At 32.5% G+C, this 20,348-nt stretch overlaps 1 protein-coding gene across 2 annotated transcripts; it reads left to right on the forward strand.

Annotated features, from left to right (window-relative positions):
- Window positions 1-15,141: 15,141 nt before the first annotated feature.
- On the forward strand, window positions 15,142-18,694 carry LOC107750940 (cathepsin Z-like). Of its 2 annotated transcripts, XM_016566520.1 has the most exons (4): window positions 15,142-15,311; window positions 16,270-16,433; window positions 16,509-16,688; window positions 18,412-18,694. In XM_016566520.1, the coding sequence occupies exons 1-4, from the start codon at window positions 15,181-15,183 to the stop codon at window positions 18,606-18,608; spliced, it is 672 nt and encodes a 223-aa protein (XP_016422006.1). In that variant the 5' UTR covers window positions 15,142-15,180; the 3' UTR covers window positions 18,609-18,694. The 2 variants fall into 2 exon arrangements, with proteins under 2 accessions (XP_016422006.1, XP_016422005.1); XM_016566519.1 differs by having other exon boundaries at window positions 16,270-16,688.
- The last annotated feature ends 1,654 nt before the right edge of the window (window positions 18,695-20,348 follow it).

The raw sequence follows: 20,348 nt of genomic DNA on the forward strand, positions 1-20,348 counted from the left end.
TATATATATATATATACAGGGTTCTTTAGCTAATATTGAAAAGTTATGGAAACTTTTCAATATTAACTAAAGAACCCTGTATAGCAACCCTGTTGTAAAAACATAAATAAACCATTTAATTAATTATTAAAAAGAGAGTCAGTGTAATTTTAATATCAACATGCTATTTTATTTTTCATTAATATTTTTGAATTAATTTTTTATATATACACTGAAAAAAAAAGATTAATTGAATTTACTAAAAAAAAATTTAAGGTAAGTGGTTGCAATCAATTTATTTTAGCTAAATTTAAAATAAACAAATTTACTTGAGTAACTTTCAACTAAATTTGTTTATTTAAATGTAGCTAAAATAAATGGTTTGCAACCACTTGACATAAAAAAAATGTAGTATAAGTTTTTTCAGTGTATTTTTTTAATTCTAGTGAAACTTTCAGTAATTTTGTTGCGCGTTACTGCCATTTTTAATCATTTTTATTCTTTAAATATAACTCTACAGTTTTTATTATTTTGTAGGATTTAGTACATCCTAAAAATTCATGGTGTACAGAGTCATGCATTTGATTAATCCACTTTGTGCAACAGAGGTCAGATCATTTTTTGAAGTGTGTTAAACAGAGGCCTTTGACAGAAAAACAGCTGTGCCGCTGGTGGAGTTTGACGGCAGCACACCGGTGCGAGAGAGAGATAAGTGTAGGAGCACTAAACACAGAGATGGAGGCCATTAAACTCAAGTCTTACAGAATACAGCACACACATTCAGCGCTGTGAATACAGAGCAAAACACACCACTTTAATCCACCATCCTCGGGCCGAAATCTGAAGCTTCTTCTGAAACATCACCCAAAAACACTTCAGAAAGAGAGATTGTGTCAAATATTGTATTTTTACCAATAGTTGGACATTTACTGTTGCCTTTCTTTCCTAATTCATCACATACAGCACTGTACCGCACATACAAATACATCTAATCCCATCTTTTCCTTTTAACATGACGCTTCTGACATGGACGGTTAACTTGAGATGATAATAAAAATGCGGCTACATCAGAATCGCTGCTTAATTCCTTCACAAAGCTTCAGTCACGTCTTTCCTTCAGAGACAGAAGCGAAACCACACTGACCGCGCTCAAACCATCATCCAGCTTACAAATAATTGATGTTTCTGAAGAACTGAAAGCCTTTTCTGAAGAGCTCAGACTGACAGCAGGTGAAGAACACTTTACATTTTCACAAATAAACCACAGACGCTTCTGGAGGAACAATAGAAATAAACTCAACTCGGGCCAGTGTTATTATAGTTAACTAAAACCATTAAAAATGTAATAAAATAAAAATAAATAAGAAACGTTCATTATTTAAAATAAAATAAACTTTTAACTAAAATAAAATATTTAAAAAGGACACATTTTATATTTTGTTTTTAACATTTCTCATCATTTTAATTTAACTTGATGTACTAAAATAACTACAAATGACATTGGCATATTAAAATAATAATAATACGATTACAAAAACACACAACAAAACTACTAAATGCCCCAGGGTTATTATAGCTAACTAAAAAATGTCATTTTAATTGAACTTGTACTAAAATACCACTTTAGTTTATAAAACTAAAACTGAAATAAAAATGAATAAAAACTATATAGCCACATTAAAAATAAATAAAAATGACAAAAACACACAAAATAATAATAACAACAACAACTTTCATTACTTAAGATAAAATATGTTTAAAAGAAATTTTATTTCAGCTAGGAGGCAAGGCAACATTTCTCATTTTTATTTTAATTTAACTTGCTGTACTAAAATAACTCAAACGGAAATAAAAATAAATAAATACAAACAACAGACATAAAAAAAAATGAATACAAATTTCAAGAGCACAACAAAATGACTAACATTTAAAAACTAAAACAAAAAATATAAAAATAAAAACTAATTCAAAATATTAATAAAATACTATAATCGTATTTCAATTACACTAAAATTACGCTCATCCCCCAATTCAGAAAAACAAAATGTGTATTTTACTATAATGATATTAAAGTGAAAGTCTAAGAGGTTGGGCATCACAAAGGCATAAACATTAAAATACACTGTTTTTGAAAGAATGCCCACAATATTTTATATTACGCGTGTTAAAATGAGGCTATTGAGATAAAATCAACTACTCATTCATTTGCAGCTGAAATAACACATTTCTGTACAGATAAATTATTATAAGTGCTTTAATAAAAATACTCTTGTAAGAATTAGATTCTCAAGAGAAACATAAGCATCTGAGACAAAGAAACATCTCCTTTGTGATTATTCTTTCATACAGACAGACATCCGTCAGAAGCTGACAAAGTCCAATAACACTATAATAACACAGGCTCTCAAACGTCTCAAGACCTGCTCACGTACGTCTCAACATGAACATTCAGCGCTCCTGTCCGTCCTGAGCGGATGACCTTTGCGCAGTACTACTTCAACCCAAAAAATAAAATCATCAAATATTAAAGGTGTGTTTACGATAATGGGCAGCCAATTCTTCTCTCCACTGATGCCACATTATTAATTCATGCGGTTAAAACGACTTTCCACCGATTAATGGAGATGCTCCACGGCTTGGCAATTGCGTTTGGAGGAAAGAAGAACGAAAGGACTTAGGCTGTCAACAGATACATTACCATCATATAGAGTGGACCTTATCTACCTATAGGAGGAATCCTACTGAGAGACAAGCAGAAAGTGTGTGTGTGTGTGTGTGTGTGTGCATTTCTGAGGGTTAAGTATATAGAAATAAGAGGAAATGTGAATATGGATTAATTGTGGGCAACCACAGATCTGATTAAGACCCTTAAACAGAGACTGCAAAGCTTCTAGATTCATTTCATGATTGTAAAAGCAACAGTAAGTACCAACAGCATAAAAAAAAAAATCGGAGATAGGCTTTAAAAATTGTCGTTGAGTGTAAATGAACCATAATCGTATAACTGTCAAAAACTAAACCCGGCACTATTGTACAGGTGGCTCTACATACAACAAAATTGCTATAATTTCTTGAAAAAAAAAACGTATTTTATTCCAGCTAGTTGCCAAGGCAATATTTCTATTTTCATTTTAATTTAACTTGATGTACTACAATAAGTAAAACTGAAATAAAAATGTACAAACACTATAGACATTAAAAAATAAAATGACTAAATGCCCCAGGGTTATTATAGTTAAATAAAACCATAAAAAATATCACTTAAAATGAAAAAAAAAAAAATCTTATTTTTTGTTTTAATTTCACTTGATGTATGAAAATAACTAAAACTGAAATAAATTAATAATAATAATTAAAAAAAATTTAAAAAAAAAATGGCAAAAATGACTGGGTAAATAAATGGGTTATTATACTTAACTAAAACCATAAAAAGTATCACTTGAAACAAGTATAAAATATTTTTTATATTTCAGCTATTTTAGACGAGACAACATTTTAATTTCACTTGATACTAAAATGACTAAACCTGCTCGATACACTTCACACTAACCCTTCATGCATTTCTGTTATTTTATTAATGCATTTAGTCATTTATTTTATTTATTTTTTATTAGTACTGGTATTTGTTTATTAGAATTGCAATTTACAATAATGCATAAGTCCCAGCTGTCAAGAATATACAGATGGGAACAGAGCAAGTGTTTAATAATGTCACGAATAGAGAAAAAAAAGTGGACATTTGTTATCAATTATTACTATAAATGGTCAGGCCTGAATGGAATCATACAGAATTAAAAAATAAATAAATAAAAATAAATCATTGTTTTATGCAGATGTCAGTGGTGTCGAATGTCTCCTTAAAACACTCGGAGGGGTTTCGTGAATTACTCTGTCAATAATCTATGAGATCAACTCATCCCCTGTGATCAAACACTCGTTATCAGATACACCCCACAGAACAATTAACCAGCCACAAGGAAAACCACAGGAAAATATAGATTAGAATCATTTAGCATGCATGTTTTACATTAGATGACATTAAAACAAAGTCCAGGCATAAAGCTGTCTGACAAAAACAGTATTACTGTCTTAAAACATGATGGATGTATGTTATTAAACACAATAAAACATTTAATAGCAAAATCAAAAAATTTGTTCATTATTGTGATATTTGTAAAATGTTATTTCTCTCTAAAATTTCACTTCAATGAAATAAAGTAAATAATATAATGCAGTGGAAAATGGAAATGTACATTAGACCGTTTCAGGTTTTGAGTCAAAAGTCCAATTATACAAATTAGTTTTTTGGTAGCAGTGGTTGTGTACAGTATGTTTGTTTCAAACACTTCCAAAAATTCAGATATTTTGTGAATCTTATCCTCAAAAATAACTCTTTTTTTTCACATTAATTACAATTTCTGAACCAAGCAATGCCTTAAAACCTTTTAAACTTTGTTTCATGAATTGTTTTGTGTTTCATAATCAGTTTACTGTTTATATTTTAAATTAAATTAAATTAAATTTATGCATTTAGCAGACGCTTTTATCCAAAGCGACTTACAGTGCATTCAGGCTATACATTTTTATCAGTATGTGATATATATGTATATTTTACAGAAAAGCCCTCAAAAATAAATTTTAAATACAGCTGTTGTTGAAAATGTCTTCTAGTTTTGTCACAGAAATTCAAAATTAAATTAATTAATTAAAAAAATGCACACAACAATTTACAATATATTTTCCACAACACACTTCAAATCTATTATTGTCTCTTTTAAGGACTTTTCTGTAAAAATACACGATAGAATTTAAAGTGTGACAACTAGCCCCGGTTTATCCTTCAGTGCAAAAAATAAATAAATAAATATGTGATATTTCGAAGTTATGAATAAGACAAAGATTACTGGAGTAGGTATTAGAAAGAAAATACTACTTCAGTTTTTCTACTTCGAAATTTCACGTTGAATTCAATGTGTTACTTGCTGTTTCCTTGCGAAATTTACAGCAATGTGACAATTGTTTTATCAGCAATTGCCAATTTGTTTTAGTATTTTCCTTAAACACTTTTCTTGTAAATATTTGAACCCAGAGTTCAAAGACTAATCAAATGTATGTGATTTATATGCGTTTGTAAATGGAAGAATACGGGAAAATTACGAAATGACAAATATACTACAGTGATAATGATGAGCAGTGCGCCCTTCTGCGCACACGAATTTCTAAATTCTGTATCAAAAGTCAGTTTATATAAACGTATGACTTCGTATCTACATTCTACTTAAATTCAAACAGTATTTGACAGATCAAGAGCTTCACGATGATCCGCACCTGCCGCGTAACGCAGAAACTGCGCATCTCCGCACTGAAGATGCGAAACCCTGAACGGGATCAAATCAACGCTTACCTGCCGCCAGACACACTGGCAACAGCACTCTGAAGATCAGACCACACACCACCTCAGAAGCCATCGCTCTCAGATGTGAAGGACAAACTGCAGCATCCAGCAGCCAGATGTCCTGAACCCGGGACGGGACGGCATCCTTCGAGCGCCTTTACACAGGATCCTCCATGCGTCCTGCATGAAAACTTTCAGTTAAGGACTCCCTTTGTCTAAAAAAAGTGCTTTATGTGTGTCTCGAGTGGGTGGAAGTGTTTAATCTAACTCATGATGATATGAAGATGTGGCATTGGTTTGCGCAAAGTCCCGGTTTTCTCCAGCGCGCATCGGGCTCTCCAGCGGCGCCTCTGCGCCAGAGCGCACACGGAATGCGTCCGAAAAACCGCGTGAATCCTGGAAAAAATATCAAAATCACTTCGTATCCTGTGGACCAAAGCGAATGAAACTGATTCAAGTTCTTTAAGGCTAAATAAACCGTCCCTTAATCACCTAAAGTCACTCATGTAGAAGGTGGGCTTGATGACTTCCTCGCTTCCATCTCCACACAGCTGCTCTGAAAAGCCACAGGCATTCCGGTCAATGACAAACGCCCTTTCCTGAGTGATGGACGGCCGGTCCAATCAGCGGCCGCGGGGGGCGGGGCCTGCGAACCCTGAGGGACGCTCCATTTGACTGCTGTTTTACTAGGAACTCATCATCATTACAACAACGGGGCTTCTAGAAAAGATTTTATCACAGTCATGTACTCTTTTCTTTAGCTGACTAAGCCAACTGGGAAATAATATAAGCCAGTCGCATAAATGGATTGATAGCCATATAGGCCTATATACACAATCATTTGACACATATCATTTCACCCCAAAAAGGTTAAAAAGTTAAAGACAGAATGGAACCGAGGAGAATTTTTCAACTTAAGAAAAAAGGGTAACAAATATCAATTTTTCAGTTCAAAAATCAGTCTTCAAATTTGATTGTCAGAGCACCACAAGTATAGGTTTGGTAAGTTTTTTTTAATTAATACTTTTCTTCAGTAAGGAGGCATTAAATTGATCAAAAGTGACACTGGAGACATTTATAATGTAACAGAGATTCCCATTTCAAATAAATGCTGCTCTTTTGAACTTAAAACTTAATAAAATGTATCAGTTTCTACAAAAGTATGAAGCAGAACAACTGTTTTCAACATTGATAATAATCAGAAATGTGTCTTGAGCAGCAAAGCAGCATATTAGAATGATTTCTGAAGATCATGTGACACTGAAGACTGGAGTAATGATGCTGGAAATTCAGCTTTTCAACATCAGGAATAAATTACATTTTTAAATATTATTTTAAATTAAACTAATATTATTTCACAATATTACTGGTTTTACTGTATTTTTGGTCAAATAAATGCAGCCTTGGTGAGCAGAAGAAACTGCTTTCAAAAACATTTTAAAAATCATACTGACTCCAAATTTTGAATGAAAGAATCTTTCAAATATACAGTTTACCAGAATACAATAATTATTATTATTATTTTATTTAGAATGTGCTTCATGAAGTAAAAAAAAAAAAACAGTTTCACAGTTAAATTAAAGAGTTTTCAGGTGATACATACAGTAAATAATAAGAAAAGTAAAGTTTGTAAACATAATTTCTGATTTTATGGTGTTACAAAAACCTATAGTGAGCTGCCTTGTCTACATAGGCAGCAGCTCTTTAAGTCAGCATCCAAACCACTATAAAACCTCGTGACCGACTGATCTGGAACTCCACACAAAGTTCTTCACAAAGACAAAAGAAGGTACAATGCACTGAAAGAAATTTACAAGAATTTTGTAAAAAAAAAAAAAAATCTGTGCAATAAAGCAGAACAGATCCTTATATCTCTGCCAGTATATCAGAGAAGTAAATTCAGCAAAGACTAATCTTAAATAAAATCACTTTTCCACTTTTGCATCACATTGTGAAATGCATGAAAAGTCATGCATGAAAAGAACTGATTTGACAATTAGTTTACTCAGATTTATACATGATGTGGCTGGATTTGCTCACTTTAATCATTATCAGTGACCTGAATTAAAACATAATTTTCAACTAACATATATTAAATGTGAAATGTGTAGTATAAAAAATATGTGCCATTAAATAAATAAATGATTACGTGGCACTGAACCTTAAAAACACATAAAAATCAATAAGCCATAATTTTTCAAAAGTGCAAAAGTCTGAGAGTATAGAATTTCTCATTTAAACCTGAAAGGAAGCATAAAATATAAACAAATTATATATATAAAAAAAAAACAAGAAGAAACATCTTTCAATAGACTGTGTTCTGTTTCTACAGCAGGTCACTAATCAAATGTCAGTGAATGACACTGATTAAAATATGTGAATTAGTGAAAAGAAGCAGTAAAATAAAGAAATTATTTGAATTAATAATGACTTTCAGATATTATGAAGACTTTAAAAGACCCAAAGCTGGACAGAAATGAATAAGTAACAGATAAGTGGGCTAGATAACAACTGAAGCTCCCTTTTGGACAAAAAAAAAGTTATTATTAAAAGACTTACATTTTAAACCCATCATAAAAATTGGCTCAAATTATTCATAAATCATAAATTGATTGTATCGATCATAATAACAGCAGACAAAGTGTTAGTTGCTTTAAAATAACCATCTTTCTGTTGGTTGCTTCTCTTTTAAAACAATTTTTTTAACACTGTACTAACCATCCATGTTGTTTTATAACCAAAGGTCTAGTAAAGAAGCTTTTGTTTGCAGCAAGTTTGCTTCCCTGATCTTCAGCAGAGATCTTCAACAACTATTAAAGCCCTGCTGTTCCCTTCACATGCAGGTTAGCAGTGGATATGTGATCTAATGCTGCAGGTGAGGCATCAATAATCCATTTGTCTGACATTGTGTTTGTTCATTAATGGTGTTGATTATAGGAGATCTGAGAGCTGGTCTCTCATGCTCTTTAAAACTGCACATCAACTCTGGGCCTCAGGATGGCATCAAAATTTTAACACAAAGCACTTACACCGGATCAAACTTCCTGGATGTTTAATTCCTTGGCTCTCATAAGTAGCTAATAATAGAATAATGTCTATAATCCTTATACTTAGTGGTCTGCATGCACATATATTAGCCCTCACATATATACACAGATGCAGACAATTAGAGATGAAATATTAAGCATAAATATTTAAACCAGCAGTACCTTCATGCTGAAGACGAAGCAAACATCAACAAGCTGCTTTTACAATTTTAAACATGCTTTCTGTGGAAAATCCTCATTGACAGTGTTCAGGAAACCGGCTCTACAAACTCCAGACACCCTTACTGTAGGAAGAATGAAGAAAAACACTGAATTCAATCACTTTTTAGTTCAGATAGAATCATAATTGTGTGTATTGGCAAATATAAAAGTGTTTACCTGAAAAGGGTCTTCTTGTTCAAATCATATGAACTGTATGGAAACAAACTAAATCCATTTTTGATACAAGTCATCGACAAATATTACATTATTCAGAAATGTTACATTATTCAAATAAAAATACAGTAAAATGCAGTCATATTTTGAAATATTATTACAGTTGAATATAACTGCTTTCTATTTTTGAATATATGTTAAAATGTAATTTATTCCTGTGATCAAAGCTGAATTTTTTTAGCATCATTACTTCAGTCTTCAGTGTCACATGATCCTTCAGAAATCATTCTAATATGCTGATTTACTAGCACAAGAAACATTTCTGAACAGTTGTGCTGCTGAATATTTTTGTGGAAACTGATTCTTTGACGAATAGAAAGTTCAAAAGAACAGCATTTATTTGAAAAAGAAATCTTTGTAACATTATAAATGTCTTTACTGTCACTTTTGATCAATTTAATGCTTCCTTGCTAAATAAAAGGATTAATTTCTTTAAAAAAAAATACTTAGTGTAGTGTACATGAATCAAAGCTTCATAAAAGTTCCAAAAATGTTAACTTATATTATGCAATGATATACTAAACACTAAACAGACATTTTGATCTCCAGAGAATTTCACAATATTCACTCAACAAACCAGTTTGACAAAACGTCTCTCCTCCTTCGAAGTCTTTTCAGTAAAGCAAAGGATCAACAATCACGCCTAAGTGGCTTGCAGCTAATCAATACTGAGCGAAAGGAAGCGATTGATCAATATCTATAGTTTTTACGATTGTTCTTTGAGGGTGGAGACTCCATGACGAACAGATGTCAGGAAACATTCACTTTCTATCAATAATTCATCCGAGAGAACGAGTTAAACCAAAAGAAATGTCCTTTCTGATGCCGGTCCAGCCCAGAACATGGGTGGAGATCATCTCCAATATCCACCGACATTTCAATTATGCAGAAACATAAACGTGATTGATTACGTGGGTCTCGTTAAATGCCCAGCAAACGTTTGGTTGATTGTCCATCAGAAAACCAAACTGCATGCTGATTGATGTTTTGATCATAAAACGACGCCAGGGGATGTTACGCTCTTTTGCTTAGCATCGACCGTAAACTAATTTTCTACAGTCACAGGAATATATAATAAAACTGCAGTATTTGTGACTGGCATAGATCCACGTGCACAATCCAGATTTATAGAAGCTTAAGAATTTGCCTGAATCACAGCTGATTTAGAACTAGATGAATCTGAAATGAAATTACAGTTAGGCTTCTAGATATCAGTGCAAAACAAGTAACGATAGTAGTGTTTGCTAAGGCAAAGTCTCATAGACACTTGGTATGAGTTATTTTGATTTGGGCCTTTAAATACCCTTGCAACTGCCTAGCAACATCAGAACAGTGTTATTATAGTTAACATTAAGCATTAAAAAAAGTTGCGCCAAAAAAAAAAGTTAACCCAAATAAAATAGGCAAGTAAACATCCTAGCAACACCTTATCTGAATTTCATGAGGAGCCAGTGTAGAGATGCTAAGATGTCATCACTCTTTCTTTACCCCTTTAGCAGCCTGGCTGCCATGTTTTGGACAAGCTGTAAATGGGACAACGCAGAAAGGGCAAGACCAATATATAACGAATTGCAATAGTCTAACCTTTATGAAATAATTGAGTGGATCATTATTTCCAAGTCCTTATTAGAAAGAAAATGTTTTATTTTAGTGATAGAACTTGAAGCATGTGCAATGAAATTAAAAGGGGCCTAAAATTGACCCTTGGGGGACACCAAACTGTAATTGAGCTGCAGTAGAGGGAAAAGTTCCCCAAATTTACAGAGAAACCATTCTTTAAAAGGAAAACCAATGGAGGGCAGTTTCTTATGGTCAATTGCGTTGAATCGGGCTCTGAGATCTTTTAAAACTAAGACGACAGGTGAATCTGAATCCATGGACAGTAAAATATCATCAGTAGGATAATAATGCAGATTCAGTGCTATGCAAATGTCTGAAACCAGACTGAAAATGTATGCAAGATGTTTAAGTGTTAATTCATTTAAAATTAAAATCATTAAAAAAAATCTAAGCAAGTAAACACCCCAGCAACGACCCTATAGTAACCACATAGCAGCACACAGAACAGGGTTATTATAGTTAGCTAGAATCATAAAAGAAACATTTTCATTACCTGAAATAAACATTAACTGAAATAAAATAAAATATTAACATTTTATTTCAGCTAGTTGCTAAAGCAACTTTTAGCTTGATGTACTAAAATGACTAAAACTAACATTTTAATTGATAAAATGAAAAACTATACAGACATATTAAAAAAATCATAAAAATCACAAAAAACAACAAAATGAAAACTAACTAAACTAACTAAAATGAAAATGAAAATGGAAAATATAAAAATATTAATAAATACTATAAAAGTATGGCAACAATACTGAAATATCCCTGACTCTGAACATACGACATTCTAGGATCATGACAGCAAGATTTACACACTTCATGTTAAAGAAAATGAGCTGGTAAAAACACCACAACTGGGAATATTACTAATGGATTCCTCTGTGCTGGAATGAGTGTATGGTCAACCAATCAAAGCATGTTATCTGTAACAGTGATGTCACATGACCCTGTTTCTTCAGTGCTCTTATGTAATCGCACAGCTTTACATTAGGCGTGGTGTTCCAGGTATCACTTTCTTCAGAACATCATCATCCTCATCCTCATTAGAGCTCTAAAACATTGATGATAACCTCTTAACAACCAACGACCATCTACCTTTAAAGCTCTGCATTATTAACGACTCTTTAGCCATCTATACAGTTAGAATTAGCATTTGAGAGCCGACTGATGCTTTTAAGTTTCAAAGTTTGTTTGTCACGTGTCCAATAGGGAAGACAAATGTTTGTATCTATGAGATATAGCGTTACTGTGAATAAGAGAAAGATAGATACACAAACATTAGATAATGCATTGAGAAATATACAAAATATACAGAAATTATGTACAAAATGATATGACTGTAAAAAATTATTCACAAAAAGTCAGCTGTGGTTGTCAGAAAAATCACTGTAAAAAAAATATGGTCACAACATTTCAGGCATTATGGGATGACAGGTTAAGTAGTGCCTGTATAGATTTCATACCGGTATATATCATGAAGTGAAGTGACATGTGGCCAAGTATGGTTACCCATACTAGGAATTAGTGCTCTGCATTTAACCCATCCTTAGTGCACACACACAGCAGTGAACGCACACACACCGTGAACACACACCCGGAGCAGTGGGCAGCCATTTATTCTGCTGCGCCCGGGGAGCAGTTGGGGGTTCGGTGCCTTGCCCTTTGGGTTACGAGTCCGACTCTCTAACCATTAGGCCACGACATTAACGTAATGTTAATATATCAACATACCTGAACTACTAAAATCTGCTCTAAATATAATCACTTAATGATAAACACCATAATAATGCGTGTACTAAAATAGAAAAGCACACGATTTGATGAAAAAAAGGTGTTCTGGAAATGTCGGACTCATAACTTTACTTACATACATACATACATGCATAAACGTAAAATACAGGCATTCTCTTGGCAAAAAAATATTTTCACAGTAAATTTAGGTAATTCCTACTTTTAAACTTCTTTAAACCTAATTTTGACATTACCTTACCTTTTTATTGTCTTGAAGTGAAATTTTTTTTTTTTAGCATTAAAAAATATTTTAATTATTACTTACATAATTTATATCTATACTATTAACTTATAAACCTATTTGACATTTTTAAAAGTACATTTATTGTCTCGTTAAATAAAAAATGTAATATAATTGAATTTTGTAAAAAATATTTTACTAATATATTATAGTATAAATATAACTAGTATATTTATACTATTAACTATAAACTGAATTTTGACATTATCTTACCATGCATATACGGTCTTGTTAAACTGAAAATTTATGTAATTGATTTTATTCATATAATTTATTTTGGATTTTTTTGTATTATTAATTTTTTATCTAAATCTCAGAAATGAACATGGTTATTTTGACTTTAGAAAATGCACATACTATGCATGATACACATGCTGCATACCGCAGAAAAACAGTATGTTAGTATAGCATTGTAAACAAACTCTTTACCATTCACCACTGGGGTCTCACTGATCTTAATGGAGGCTGTATTTCCTTCTGTTTCCTCTGAAAGTCCACAATCAGATCTTGTCAATTTGCATTCAGGTCATCATAAAACTACACGAGACCGTGGAAAAGCTCTCATCTCTTTGATAGAGTCAGGAGATACACATGAACTGAACTGAGAGGATATGATGAAGTGCAGGTGGAAGCGAGAGAACGACGTCAAATTGAATCACATGGCAATCTGAGTCCACACACAGTCTGCTGAGTGGACAAACTCTGATCATTAAACAACTTCCCACACTTATGAGTACTGACCATAATTTCATTACATAAAAGTTAGATCAAGAAACGACAGACGCAAACTTCCTGTTAAGTAACTCCAAACACACATGATAAACCTCTCACTGACTTACATTCTGCTTAATTAAGCCATTAGGCTAGTTAAAGATTGCAGACAAACACAAAGCTTTAAACTTTTAATCACTTTATGAAGATGGTTTTGGAAGCATTTGTTTAAAACATTTGGACCTATTATTGAATCTTTTGTGCTTAATTTAATTATAATTACTACAGCCTAACCTTAACACTCACAAACATAATTGGTAGATTTTTGGTAGCATTTTTCTAAGTCTTTTAAAGAAGTTTTGCTGTATTTTGGTATTTTCAGACTTGTGAATGCTGGCATTATCTATACATGTACTGTCCTGAATTTAAATGAAAAATGTATCTTGAATTCAAAATTCATTTGATTTAATAAAAAAGAGTTTTATTAATTCATTTTTAATATATATTTTTAAATGTTTCTGTATAATTTAAATCATTTAAACATAACTTTTATAAACCTAATTTTGGCATGACCTTACTGTGCATGTACTGTCCTGTTAAACTGAAAATGAACATAATTTATTTTAAAAAAAAATTTAAAAAGTACATTTTTAAAATACTTTTAAATATTTTTCATCATAAATTATATTTATATTATTAACATCTATAAACCTAATTTTGATTAATTTTGTTAAATTGAACATTAATATAAATTTAATAATTTTGAATTTTTTGAATTTTATTTAAAAATTGATTTGAAACATTTGAAACATAAATTTGCATAATTTATATTAGAACTCTTAAATAAATAAGTCTTTTAAAGAAGTTTTGCTGTATTTAGGTATTTTCAGACTTGTGAATGCTGGCATTATCTATACATGTACTGTCCTGAATTTAAATGAAAAATGTATTTTGAATTCAAAATTCATTTGATTTAATAAAAAAGAGTTTTATTAATTCATTTTTAATATATATTTTTAAATGTTTCTGTATAATTTAAATCATTTAAACATAACTTTTATAAACCTAATTTTGGCATGATCTTACTGTGCATGTACTGTCCTGTTAAACTGAAAATGAACATAATTTATTTTAAAAAAAATTTTAAAAAGTACATTTTTAAAATACTTTTAAATATTTTTCATCATAAATTATATTTATATTATTAACATCTATAAACCTAATTTTGATTAATTTTGTTAAATTGAACATTAATATAAATTTAATAATTTTGAATTTTTTGAATTTTATTTAAAAATTGATTTGAAACATTTGAAACATAAATTTGCATAATTTATATTAGAACTCTTAAATAAAAATGACACATGTCAAATAAAATGAACCCTAACCCTAAATATTAAGATACAACATATATACTTGAATACTACTGTATACTTAGTAAGATACTAAAAACTTGAAATACTAAGAATGCATTTCAAAGCATTTTAGTGGCACCTGCTGGTGAGAATGAATCACTACAACTTCAATCCTTCAAAATAAATCATTTCTACTGTAAACACTAAACCAATCAGGGCAACCAACAGTTATTCTGGATATAAATAAGTTGTGTTTTACAGCATTTCAAATAAACAACAGCTCGTCCTCAAATGGTTTTGATTAACTCAGAATGAACTTTCTCTAAAATAAATATCTTAAAACACTTTTAAACACCTTTAGTGACAAATGTACTCAGTAGCAGCATTGCAGAAGTATTGTGAAACATTTTAAGACCATTCCATCTTATTTACTGTAGGTTGGATCTGTTTTCTGTGTAATAGAAAACATGATGTAATGGGTTTTTAAATAGCATTTTAACTTGTTTTGATATAGTTCTGCACTGTATGTAGAGGAGTATCTCTCCGGTGCTGTAGAGGGCGCTAAAACTCGTTCTAATGCGTCAGACTCCGATGTAAACATTCATCATGGCGTCTGCCGTGTTTTGGTTTTTATTTCCGCTCAATCTGTTTTTGTACACAAGAGGATTTACTGAAGTTCAGCAACTATCAGATTCATGCTACAAACCAATGAAGGACCACAGACCTTCATTCATTAAGTATGGGAATATATCTCATTTGTATATATATTTTACTTGCAATGACTTTTACACACCACTTACAAAACGTACAGTACTGTGTTAATATTTGGATAAGTACGATTTCAATATCTTGTATTTTAGTACATATACCATGGTAATACCATGTTATATGGGCAGGTACCTTATTTACTATGGTAGTATCATCTTTCTTTTTTCTTTTTTTTTTACACGTACCATGGTAAAACCATGTTTTTTGAATGTACCATTATAGTACCTCGGAACCATGTATATCTTTTCTATATAAATATGGTAATCTCACTGCCAAAAAAAAAAAGATTTTACTTTTTACTATTTTTGTCTGATCCAGTACGAGTATCTAAAAAGTCTTAAATTAAAGTAAACAAGATACATTTACTTGAGAATCAAAATGACCTAGTTCTCATTTTCTAAAGAATGTATCAAAATTAAGTGAATTTCTGCTTAAAACAAACAAAAAAAAAACTGTTGGTGTGGTAAGAATAATCTTTTTTCCCTTTTAATTACATTTATTTATCTTACCCTATTGGCCTAAAAAAAAATTCTTTCTTTTTTCAGAAAAGGAAATGTAGTATCTAAATATTTTTTGAATAAAGATATATTTACTTAAGAAGCAAAATTACAAGACTTGAGTTTATGTTTAAAACAAGAAAATTGGTGGTCAATAGGGTAAGAAATGTAAATCTAATCAAATTTTCATTCTCAAGTAAATTTGAGTAAAAAAAAAAATTTTTTTTTTTTGTTCAGTACCCTGTTACCTTCACCTTTTACATGGAGGGTAAGAGGCAGGGCATTTAGGAAGGTAATGAGATGTTATATCAAATCTAAAAGGCACTAACTGTATTTTAACCTGATGTTTACAATGTGTCTTCTGCTGTCAGTTACTGAACTGATATGATACTGGTTCTGTAATAATAATAATAATCCGTGCATGTTTTAGGACATACCCCCGGCCTCATGAATATGTAAACGTCTCTGATCTCCCCGCCTCCTGGGACTGGCGCAACATTGATGGCAAAAACTATGCGAGCGTCACACGCAACCAACACATCCCACAGTACTGCGGCTCCTGCTGGGCCATGGGCGCCACCAGCGCACTCGCAGGTCAGACTCAGGACACTACAGTAGAGTACAGAAACTTCAAAGTCAAACACATGCATTTTTCTGTCTTAAACTCAGATCGCATTAACATCAAGAGGAAAGGGGCGTGGCCTTCTACTTACCTGTCAGTGCAGAACGTGATTGACTGTGGCGGGGCAGGCTCATGCTACGGTGGAGATCACATGGGTGTATATGCTTATGCACATGAGCACGGCATTCCTGACGAGACCTGCAATAATTATCAGGCCCGAAATCAAAGTAAGACACCAAACTCTGCAATGACATGAGATGCTATAAAACTGTATGGAGGCTTGTTTCTGCCATGGGATAAAAATAAAAAAATTTAAAAAAGGGAATTGTGACTTTTTAATCTCACAATTCTGACTTTTCTCGCTATTCTAAGAAAAAATGTCAGAAGTGAGAGATATGGGGCCTCATTTATAAAGAGTGCATACACACGGATTTGTGTGTGTACACTTAAATCCACGCTATTGCTCATATTTGTAAAAACTGCCTTTGACTTAGAATAGTGCTTGGCGTCACGTCAGGGTCTGAGCAGACATACACACTTTTTCTTGTCAGAGTACTGCAGGTTTTAAGCTGTTCTTGCAGCTCGCTGTTCTAAATGAAAGGATTTGGATGATGACTGGTGAGCTTTTATATGTTAATGACATTAATTAGGAGTCGTTTACAAGGCAGAGAGCTGAAACCATTCAGTTGCGCGCAAGTTCATTTGCGATTCATAGATTTCACATCTGAAAGAGAGGTGTATGTGCGTACGTTCATTCATCACACCTACGCATATTTGAGAGATGATCGTAAGATCAAATTTAGGATAGTTTCTGTGCAACATTTTATAAGTGAGGCCCATAATCTTGCAATTTTGAGAAAAAAGTCAGAAATGCGACAAAGTTAGAATTGTGAGATATAAACGCGCATTTCTAAAAAAATAAAAATAAAAAAAAAAGCCAGAAATGTGAGATACAAACTTGTAAAATCTTAAGAAAACAGAATTGTGAGATACAAACGTGCAATTCTGAGAAAAAAAGTGAATGTGAGATATTGTATAAACCAGGGCTGTCCAAACTCGGTCCTGGAGGGCCGATGTCCTGCAGAGTTTAGCTCCAACTTGCCTCAACACACCTGACTGGAAGTTTCTATGCCTAGTAAGAGCTTGATTAGCTGGTTCAGGTGTGTTTAATTAGGGTTGGAGCTAAACTCTGCAGGACACCGGCCCTCCAGGACCTAGTTTGGACAGCCCTGGTATAAATTCACAATTGTGAGAAAAAAGTAAGAGTTAAGAATTATTACAAGATGTAAACTCAAGAGTTTACAACAGTTCATATCTTGGAAAAAAGCACTGTGAGATATACACTCAGATTTGCGAGAATAAACGTCAGAAATGTACGGAGCCCCGCACATGGCATGCAGGAAAAAAATAGTAGGCTAAATCATGCGCACGATTTACTATTTCATTCCCTCGATTTATAAAATGTGCGCACGATTTACTAATTCGTTCTCTCGATTTGCTAAATCGTGCACACGATTTATAAATCGAGAGAACGAATTAGTCAGTTGTGTGCACGATTTAGCAAATCGAGGGAACGAAATAGTAATCGTGTGCAAGTTTTAGTACATCGAGGGAACGAATGAGTAAATCGTGCTCATGATTTATTTATTTTTTCTTGCTTGTCATGTGCGGGGCTCCGTAGAAATGTGACAAATGTGTTTTTTTTATCTCATGGCAGAAACAGGCCTTCATAAAAATGTCATATGAGTTGCCTATAAAAGGCATTTTTTAATCATTACAAAATGCAAATGTGAAATTATTGCAACTTGCATTAAAACATTTGTCCAAGTAACAACAAAATAATAATTGCACTAATCATGCACTAATTTCTCCTGTATTTATGCACACTGTAACAGTGAAGTTCACTGCAAGTTGAAGTGGATTTAAATATTATGACTTTTTTTTCTGTAGAATGTGACTCATTTAATCAGTGTGGCACATGCTCGTTCTTCGGTTCCTGCTCTATAATTAAAAACTACACCGTGTGGAACGTTGGAGACTATGGAGACGTCTCAGGACGAGATCGCATGAAGGCTGAGATCTACAAAAATGGGCCAATCAGGCAGGTTCTACAGCCCATATTTTTAGTTAAATATAAATTAAAATAGTAAGCTACAACTCTTGGGCCTCAATGGCAGAAAAATCCATATGATGCAATTTTGATAAAAGTATTTGGCTATAGTTCATTAACAGTGCAGGGTTATAGTTAACTAAAACTAAAACCATAAAAACAGTTGCTTGACAAAATAAACTTTAAGTATATTAAAAAAAATACATTACATCTCTAACCTGCTAAAAAGGTGTCATTTTTCACTTAAAGGAATATTTTACTCAAAAATGAAAATTCAGTCATCATTTACTAACCCTCATTTACTTCCAAACTATGAGTTTATTTCTTCTGTTGAACACAAAAGAAGATATTTTGAAGAATGTTGGTAACCAAACAGTTGACGATAGCCAATGTACAGATCATAAAGCATGTAAATACATGAATGTATGTGTTTGTTATTAAATGCCATACTTACAATGCAACAGTACTTTGGGTCTAAGCTCCATCTCTCTATTGGTGTTGGTGAGAAAAAGGCTGAAGACTCCTGCTGTATAATGTCTAGAGAGAAAAAACAATATTGTAAAATAAATGTAAAAATTTCCACATCAGGGTTGTATTTGTTGTATCGCCTTTAATTGATCTGAATTTTATTATAAGTCATTGTGTGTAGACAAGATGATTTCCATTGCTGTATTATAGTAATCAGAATTTAATAAGGATCATAAGAATAATGAGAATTACAAACAATGATTATAATAAGAATAATTGAAGAGCTAATATATGGACACAAAGAACATGAAAGCATTACAGTCATGAAAATTTGTGGAGAAAAACATATACACCTTTATAATAAATATTATAGTAAAATGTCTAGTTTTCGTCATGCACTATATATATATATATATATACACACACACACACGGTAACCGAGGCAAATGAGTTACAGTAGATTAACAAAACATTTAGTATTGTCATAATTCATTACCTTATTATGCATTAACATAATACAGTAATTTTACTTATTTATTTTTAAAGAGACGCTAAAATTACTGACAGAAATTCCTTTAAGGTAATTTCTTCATGGCATTTGCTTTCTCTCATCTGGGCTTAGCAACAGCACTAGCAGACGCTGCATTGGTCAGAACTCACTGAAGGAAGCCCTGCAGTTCGTTACATCTCCTGTCAGTCAAACAGAACACGAACCAAGCCATGGTTCTTGGCTACAGGAGAAAACAAGGGCACTGTGCTGGATAATTACCCCGCCGTGAGGATGCTGAGAGGCGCAGCCCTCCTCTGCCTTTCACCGCGGCTCAACTCTGGATCGCTTTTATTAAGATGCATCATTTGATCTCTCTGCACCTGAATGCGCTTGCTTTAATTTGATTTCAAATGGCGTAAATCTAGATTAGAATGATGATGCCAAACATCTCTCATCTGCTCTGCAGAATCCGATTAAATGACATTAGCGGGTTGAATTGACAGATTAGCGGTATTATAATTGCTTTCATTGTTTTTAAGATTATAAATTCTCTTTCAAATATTGGTGCATCATTTATTGCGCTTGCAAATCCGATTCGTCTCGCAGGCATCGATCCAGGTAAGAATCATATTTCAAAATCATACTAATATCCATATGCATAATGTAAGGTTGCATACTAGTTGACTGTCTCTGTGATGCAGTATGTAGTATGCAGTGTGTTTTGCAAACCTGCATCTCTGCTACATGCGTTGCGCAGCAACCAATCAATCAATGCCATTGATGTGTTCAGAAGCGTTACAGTGTGCAAACCATGGCAAC

The sequence above is a fragment of the Sinocyclocheilus rhinocerous genome, unplaced genomic scaffold (genome assembly GCF_001515625.1).
Source record: "Sinocyclocheilus rhinocerous isolate Xijiao unplaced genomic scaffold, SAMN03320098_v1.1 scaffold1534, whole genome shotgun sequence".
NCBI lineage: Eukaryota > Metazoa > Chordata > Actinopteri > Cypriniformes > Cyprinidae > Sinocyclocheilus > Sinocyclocheilus rhinocerous.

Bases quoted from the DNA above. Each gene is read 5' to 3' on its own strand.
- LOC107750940 (XM_016566519.1), top strand. From the start codon at position 15,181: ATGGCGTCTGCCGTGTTTTGGTTTTTATTTCCGCTCAATCTGTTTTTG. The intron at 15,312-16,269 runs GTATGGGAATAT...TGCATGTTTTAG, and splicing joins CACAGACCTTCATTCATTAA to GACATACCCCCGGCCTCATG. The intron at 16,689-18,411 runs GTAAGACACCAA...TTTTTTCTGTAG, and splicing joins TTATCAGGCCCGAAATCAAA to AATGTGACTCATTTAATCAG.